This window comes from Colletes latitarsis, chromosome 9 (assembly GCF_051014445.1).
Source record: "Colletes latitarsis isolate SP2378_abdomen chromosome 9, iyColLati1, whole genome shotgun sequence".
Lineage (NCBI taxonomy): Eukaryota > Metazoa > Arthropoda > Insecta > Hymenoptera > Colletidae > Colletes > Colletes latitarsis.
This window is the reverse complement of record NC_135142.1, coordinates 26221729-26230421: the sequence shown is the minus strand read 5'-3', so window position 1 is coordinate 26230421 and position 8693 is coordinate 26221729. Positions and strand designations below refer to the sequence as shown.

General features: G+C 45.7%; 1 protein-coding gene across 1 annotated transcript; it reads left to right on the top strand.

Annotated features, from left to right (window-relative positions):
• Positions 1–1626: 1626 nt before the first annotated feature.
• LOC143345613 (cysteine-rich protein 1) lies at positions 1627–7072 on the top strand. Its single transcript, XM_076772964.1, has 3 exons — positions 1627–1807; positions 6487–6639; positions 6787–7072. Exons 1-3 carry the CDS (start codon positions 1768–1770, stop codon positions 6828–6830), a joined length of 237 nt encoding a protein of 78 aa, XP_076629079.1. The 5' UTR covers positions 1627–1767; the 3' UTR covers positions 6831–7072.
• Positions 7073–8693: the final 1621 nt, after the last annotated feature.

Below are 8693 nucleotides of genomic sequence, written 5' to 3'. Positions count from 1 at the left end.
CTTTGCGTTCGATGTTTACCATGCTGTACGCTCAAGTACTTGCCTCGAACTGGTTGTTTAATTAATTGGGACAGTATCGTTGCGTTCGAATGGAAATCACAGGATGTGGTCGACGAAGAAAGTAGTTGTACCACGCACATTACGATACAGTTTAAAAGTCGATAATGCGATATATTTTTTAGTCCCAGGAAGTCCATCGTGGTGGATGGCTTTTGGCACGCGCGTTGTTCTCGATTCGTTTAGAAAGGATATCCGTTATGATATCGGAAATCGCAAAAACAAGAGTTCAGTGTTGGACTCAAGTTCTGAAAGTAACGAGTTCAAGTATCGAGACTGTGATTTCAAAACATGCTTGGATAGTTGTTGATAACTTTAAAAAGTATGTTCATCCTGAATTATGCCATAGAATGTTACGAAACGGTCGACAAAGAATTCTTTAAACGATCGGAAAATAATGACGAAACCGTAGAATTAAAAGTTTCGCTTTAAAGTTTTAACATATTTTAACCATGATAGCAACGATCGTTGAAAAACTTTTATTATATATTATGGTTTTTTTTTAGAAATGACATTGGTTATATCATATCATTTAAAGCGTTTCAGATTAGATAACGTTAGCAGTTTGTTAGATATTTCAATACTAGAAATTAGCAACAACAGTCCAAATATGCTGCACGTTCTCTAACCATTTTTAATGCCATTGTTTAAATATTCTTTTAAAAAATGAAGAAAACTAGAATACAGTCTTACTTAACATACAATACTGTATACGTAAAATGTTCTTGTTATTTGTATAGGAGATTTGTATTGAATATTTGTGCCACGCTGTAGTTTCGTTGAATGTTAATTTATGTGCAAAAGGGTTGAAAGTGTTTTGCTCGAGAAGGGATAGGTAACTAGGAACAGTGAGATAACAAAGAGGATGAAACGAGTGAGTGTGAAAGACAGACGTGATTGCAATTTGTGTTGCCAATTAACGTGATTCTTATATGATATTAATTTGTGTTAAAAGATTGTGTGCTTGGTGTGTTTCAAATACAGTTCTCTTTGTTAAATCCTACATTTGCATTGATGGAAAATGCCCTACGAAGCAGTTTGATCGTTTAACCGTGAAATACTGCACAAGTTCGGTATTAGGAAGATCTTTCTCGATCAACTTTCCTGGCAGCTTGATTGCCAATCGATCTAATTCGACGCTAGGATGGGGTTCGTTCGTTTCTATGTGCGTACGGTAGCGATCCGTAGCACGATTGCATTCCAAGTGTACCAAAGTGGTCCGTTATTGGCGTATAAAGCGGCATCCGGCCGATCTGAATACTCGGCGAGTACTTGGGTATGCGCGTTCGATAACGAATCTGTCAACAATGGATAACGGGACCGGTTAGCGGCGAGAATCGGAGGAGAACGATTCCGTGGAAGAAGTCTGCTCTCCGGTCGCGACCGTTACCAGTCGACAGCGCGATATGACGCGATGCATTATGTCGTAAATCGAGGCGAGGTGCACGCGCTCAAACACGCATACATCGAGATACAAGTTCCATGCTCGAGCGACCTTACACGGGTTCTCGCGCGCGCGCGTTCTCTCTCTCTTGCACACACGTAAAGTCAGCGTTAACGCACGTACACACGTCCAATCAACCGGAGAGTATCGCGTTACCTTGCTGAACTCGGGGCCCAGTACGCGCTTGACCACGCTCCCGAGAGGATCTTCTTCGTCGCTTGAACAAACGCGTTCCCGTTTCAAGGAAGTGTCCGCGAGGCTCGAACATGCCTAACTGTCCAAAGTGCGAGAAGCCGGTGTATTTCGGTGAGCAAACCAAATCTGTCCTCGATTTCAATAATTTACACGGTTTACCAGCGATTCGACAAACCCGTAACTTTCCACTCTACGTACGAGCTGATTTTTACCTCGACCCTGAACGATAATCCGCTGAGAGTTTAAACGAGATTTCGTGGACGCTAATTTCTCGTTAAATTTGAGCTTTTGCTTTCGAAACGAGTTGCGATCGGTTTCGCGCATTATTTCCTAATTCTCCGTTCTCGGATCGTTCCACGATGTTCGCGACCATGTTTCGACGAAATCAGTTTGTTTACGTAATTTTGTTTTCGCGTACTCGTCGCGAAATTAACAAGAAACGAACACCAAGTTTCGCACCTGTGACGGTCGACGAAACTGCAATCGGCCTTAGTCGCAAGAAATTTGTGTCGCGACCGTAAGTTCGTATTCCGTTGGAAAAGTTGCGAATGTCGAATGGCGTCACCGATGATATCATTGCGCGACCTCGCGGTCCACCTTGACGGTTATTATGTCAGCCTCGTCCCACTGTATACAAACAGCGCAACGCGGATATCGCGCAACGCAAATCGTTGGGACGGAAATTTTACATAGAATTCTAAGCCTCGCTCAGGACACTTCGATGTAAATTTTCGATCAAACTATCACGGCTAGTCGATTCGAAGGAAAAAGATGTAACGAGAATCGTGGGGTATTAGTATCGATAACACCAGTATGTGCGATAATCTCTAGGCTTCTCGCTTACGATAATACTTTGGACCATGACGATTAATGCAATTATTGCGATAGGCGATAATTCAATGTACTTATCAAGATACACTGGTAAACAAAATTATAGCACCCTCGTAATTACCGTCAAATTTTTCATTTAAACCAGAATAATAGAATTTCGCTTAGATAACATTGCAGGACACTATCTTTGAGAGTGAATAAAATGTGTACAAGTAAATTTTAAGCGACAGTAGAGTGGGGTTCTTGTAATTTAGTCTACCAATGCACATGGTAGAGTTAAGCGGTTTATAGAAAACAAATTCCCGCGAGTGAACGATTCGTTAAATCTGTTGGTTGATTCCGCGAGTTACGAGAAGTCGGTCGGCGAGTTCGTCGAGCATTCGGCAAACCGTCGCGATAAGTTTATCGGTGGCCAATTGCGCGTCGCGTTTCCCCTTCGGCTGTCAGATAAACGGAACCAGAAAAGCTGGAACGATAGCGCGTTCCCTTGGTCTCGCGCGCGCTCGCGCACGCGTTCAAGCTTCGTATTCAGGGAGGATCGCTTTTAATTGCGCGCTTCCTCTTTCGAGCGGCCTTTTAGACGGCCGTTAAAGCACTATTAGCGCTGAAAGCGGATTTTTCTGAATGCGCTGCTTGCTCCTCTTGCTGCTGCCGCCGACTACGTATATGGGCTTTCAGATCGGCGCAAGTAGACGCGCGAGAAACGGATGCCATGGCGAGGGGCGAGGGGCGAATCGGAGAGACGACTCTCTTTTTCTTGTATCGCGGAAAAAAGTTTGAAAGGGGAAGGTCATCGGCCTCTAAACTCACTCCTCTCTAGGAGCGCGATTCGCGTTTTAATCCGTCACCGGGCCCCAGCCGGTCTTCCGGTTTCGATGTTCGCGCGAACAAACCCTGACCCTTCTCTCGAATTAGTCCCTGTCCTCGACCAGCACGGGAAACCTTGAAATCCGAAAGGCTGCCGATCGTGTTACTTTTCCATACCATTTTGGTTAATTACGATCCCTCGCGAGTACCGGTAAATGTAGTTAAACTTCGAACCGATTCTTCGACAGACGCAAGATACATAGGCTCGTAGCTTTCGAATGCGCTGGCAAAGTAACTTTTCAAGCTTCTACGGCAAAGACAAAACGAGAAAACGCCCTCGCGAAGAAAGTAGGTACTCGCGGCTTTAACCTTGCGTTTCCTTTGTTTTCGAACGAGTATTCCGCCGTGATTCAAAGATGGAAGCTTTTTGAGCCGGTTGCGGCCGATCCCCGACCCTTTGAGAAACCAAGTCCGAAAAGGTTTGAAATGAACCACGGTTAAACGATTTCTTAACGTTCGACGAAGAATCGCGTACTTGGTCCCGCATTATTCGCGTAAATTATCGCAAATGCTCGACGAGATCCGGTGAAAAGAGAGTCTACTCCTTCCGTGGAACGCGCGACTGATTTCGAACGGTTCTGCATTTTTTTCGCGACACAACGGCCGGGCGTATCTTGAATTCCTTTTCAATCTCATGGACCGTCGATTCGTCCTAAACAAGAAAGAGATTACGACTCGCGCGTAATGCGATTCTACGGACGAATTCTACCGTTGGATTTTCCATTGATTTCCACGCGACGGTACTGGGTTTAACGAGCGTACGAATACCACCGTCGCTGTATCAACGTTATCGCGTTCGATGCGTCTACGCGGAGGTCTTCGAATTTCAAACGCTCCGCCGTCTCAATGATATCTCTGACCAGATTTTCGATACGCGGACGAATCGTTCGCGAGGATTCGTACGACGGAATTCTGGCGGTCGCCACACGCGAAAAATCTCTCGTCGATCTTCCGAAACATAGATGCTGTTCGGCCGAGCACGGATCCAGGTGGCGGTGAGCGCATCGAAAAAGGAAGAAGGAACAAAGGGGCGAGTAGAAATCGACGATACCGTATCGAGTCGCGTTCCGTCGAAAGCAACGACGATAAAGTGCCCGACGCTGCGCCGGGGACAGCAACAACGAGAGCCAAGAGCGGCAGGAGGGGGTCATAGGGGTAATAATAAGAAGAACTGGGAGGAAACAGGTTTAAGAAAGAATAGCCTGGTCGCGGTGGCGATCGAAAGCGCGGGAGAAGAACGCGGAGGCTCTAACAGGGAACCAACAGCCAGCTAGTTCCAGCTCTCTATCCGTTTCGACCCTATGGACCCCGAGTACCCCGTGTACCCCCCTCGATCCAGCACGGTTAGGATGCTGATGGGAGCAGCGAGCCCACGAGAAGGAGCTTTTGCCGCGGGGTGGTTGGCGGGGGTGGAAAACGGTCTGCCGATGAAATAAAGGAAAAAAGGTAGAAAAGGGAAGCGAGGAAAGAGCAGGGGATATGGTGTTCCAAGCCTATGCAATCAGCAGCCGCCGATTGTTTGGCGCCCGAGCGCAACGATCCGTGCACACCGCTGTCTGCCTTTTCGCGCTACCACTGCACAGCACCGATGCTTGACGATTATGCACTCGCTTCTCCGCCGCCAGATAATTAGGAGTTAATTAACTAATGGCCCTTTATGCGTACCCTTCCTGCCTCCACCCTCTCTTTCCTTCCCGGCTCCATTCTCTGTTCCCGTTCCCTCTTTCGCCTCTCTTACTTTTTCCCTCGGTTCTTGCTTATTTCGCGGCTACGTTTCTTCTCTCCCTCCCACTCGCGTGTGTCCTCCACACCCTTCCACCACCCTTCCATCACCCTTCCATCACCCCTCCAGTCCCCTCTCAGCCACCGACTGTCGTCGACCCCTTTAAACCCCTCGTGTCTCTACGCTCCTCGTCATTTTCCAATTCCCCTCGCTGGCACCAGCGTCCTTTGTGCTTCTTCTTAGACGCGGAGGAACGTTTGAATGCCAACCACCGGCCCGCCACCGGTCGACCGTGCTCTTTTTGTCTTCTTCGCGAGGTTTGATACGCTGTAATGGCATAACGCACCGCGACGCATCGAAGGAAAGAAAGACCCGCTCGCGCTCCTCTGATTTCGTCGCTGCCTTTTGTCGACTTTCCGGCCAAGTGTGCGCGACGAACATGAGAACGCGAGTCCGCGGAAAATTTCACGAGGACGCGATGCGATCCTTGCAACCTCCGGATCTCCTTCGATGGCTCTCCTGGTGGCGACCATTTATTATACGGCCCGTATTACGCGTACGATCTTACGATTTATCGCATTTATTAGGGCCTGGCTCGAACTACCAGTACCGATAACAATAGATCACCGCGCGTTCGACTGTTTCTTAAAAGCAAACAGGATTCAAAGTGGAAACGAGACGCTCGACGGGTTTGAAAGGTGCCCGCGAACGATACCGCGACGACCACGCGTGGGAATTACGAACGGCGTCGCGTCGCCTCGCGTCGGTGCGTTTTGTAAAGCGGCGTCGCGTCGCGTCGGTCCGTTTTGTGTAGACGCGGTCTCGCGAACGGTCCGCGGGGTGTTTCGCGTTCGCGCCTCCGATGAATAAAACCCACCGATCGCGTCCGCCGGGAATCGGCCATTCAATTTTATAATTACGAAATTGCTAATGGAGGAGGCGGCGGAGTCGTTGTCTTCGTCTTGGTCGTCTGCGACGCGGCAACGATCGCGCGACGACGAGTCCCGGATGGGGATGTTGACGCATTTTGCTCGCCTCGGTGGCGGAAAAGGGCCAAAAAGATTTCCAAACGAATTCACCGAGCGCGTTGCGATTCTCTGTCGCGATCGATCCGGTCTCGTCCAACTCGTCTGCTCATTTTCAACCTCGTTAACGCGTTAAACGCCCTATGCGACACCCCTGGCTCATAGCTTTCAACACCTTTCGCAGAAATATCAAAATATTTAGAAATTTTAACTCGCAACTGTGAAACCCGATCGAATATCGTCGAAACATACCGTGTTGAGAGAATATCTCAGCCGCGTCATAGGAATTTCATAAAAATTTTATTAGCGCATCATTTACGCGTCGATCTGTTTGTTTGTTGCAGCCGAAAGAAAAACCTCTTTAGGGAAGGATTGGCACAGCGCCTGTTTACGTTGCGAAAAGTGTAACAAAACTTTGACACCGGGCAGCCATGCGGAGCACGAGGGCAAACCGTATTGCAATCATCCCTGTTATTCCACCATGTTCGGCCCTGGAGGTAAGCAATAGCTTATTTCTCTCCGTAAACTGATCGATATCTCTCCATACACTACAGATTAATACAAGATTAATACCGTGCATCTATTATTATTCTACATAACAGTTATTCCAAGGGTATGATTTCGAATTTTTGTCCGCATTGCAGGTTTTGGACGAGGTGGTGCCGAGAGCTATGTTTACAAAAAATAAAAAACCGAAAATTCTGCGATATATGTATATACTTTATCGTTAATACGAACGTATTACCTATATCGTAGAAATTATATTTAGTGTAAGGATATACAGATCGCCTAAACATAAACGTACAAAATACAACTTGTTCGTAAATAGTACGAAAAGTATACTTAAGATAATTCATTTTTTTATATGATTGTAAACTGCATAATAAAACCGTTTGCTAGTGGGAAATAAAGAACCGATGAAAACTCGAACTGAGAATTTAATTTTTAACCTCTCGAGAGCAGATGTAGCTAATTCAGCTACTTCGTCATTTCTGAATACTACCCTGATAAACAAACACGACAAAATGCGAGAAGTGATTATTCGCATTTCGCAACGTTTATGCAAAACGCGATGTCAAAAAACATTGGAATTTTTATTTTCGCGAAAAATTTAAGCGATTCGAAATTTTCATTGTTTACAACTATAAAGTTTACTACAAAACTAATTATTTGCAAAATTATCTATACAAACAACGCAAATAACATTCATTTTTCGCAACGCTAATACCAAACCGATATCAAATTTATTCTCGAGACACTACATTGAAAACAAACGCGATAATAATCAGATCGCTGCGCTAAAAGTAATCGCGATAAGTTTATAATATTCGCAACGCTAACTTGAAACCAAACGCGATTATTCGCATTTCGCAACGCTAATGCAAAACGCGATGCCAAAAAACATTGGACGGTGTGGTACAAGTACCATCTGAAAAACTACTAAATACTACAACTACAGACGAATACAGTGACAATAAATAATGATTTTCCATCCTCATCCGAAGATGAAGATGAAGAACCATTCGTTGCAGCCCACTCTTGCGACAGTTTGTCAGGGCCTCTTCGAGAGTCTCTTCTTTCTTCGGCGGGCCTGCCGATGTCTGAAACTTAAGCCTGGGCTCGAGATTCCGTGCGATACGCAATCTTCCAGCAGTATACGAATTGTTGGAAGAGAATACGTGTAAAATCTCGAGCGGGACGAGCGTTTCGGAGAACCTACTGCGACGCGACCGCGACCGCGACAAGGGACTGTAAAGCAAACGATTTCAAGAATCGAAAGTAACGCCGAAACAAACGGCACGAACCGTTTCAATCGGCTAACTTTTCAACTCTCGAAATCGAACTACAGGTACAGGACTGCCACGCGATAACGCGCCTACCCGAGAAAAGACTGTGGACAGTCCTGCCCTGGCCCTTCCTACTTACGTTTAATACACACATACCAGAAAGTAAGCTACCTACCTACCTAACGCTATATTTAAAAAATTGCAAAACGCATTCTCTCAACACACACACTCCACGGTCCTCATGCATAATGTCCGGGCGCAAGAACCTAAACTAGAGAGGATTCCCCGGGGTTCCTCCGACACCCGGACATTGCAAACATTCACACGCTAAGGTACGTACCAATTTCCTGAAATCAACTGACAAAACCTAGTGGCCATTGCGTATTTATGTTAAATATACATATTACGTTATTTTTTATAAAATATGTCATTCTATAAATGATCGTAATCGATTTACATTCTGTGTTTAAGATCAAGAAACTAATTATCGTTTGTATTTCATCAAATATGTTGTACCATGATCATAATGTATGCAATAAATATGTAAAAGATGAAATGAAATTGTTATTGTTAATTATAATAAACTTTTAAAACGACGCAATTCCACAGCCTAACCACACACACACACGTGCGGAAATTGCGTCGCGCACGAAACACTAACGCAATGTCAGTCGCACATAGATATTATTAGGAATTTTTAGAAACTAAATCATCGTGCCCATTACCTCCGCTCACACAAGTAGCACCTGGGCACTTGAGTGAGT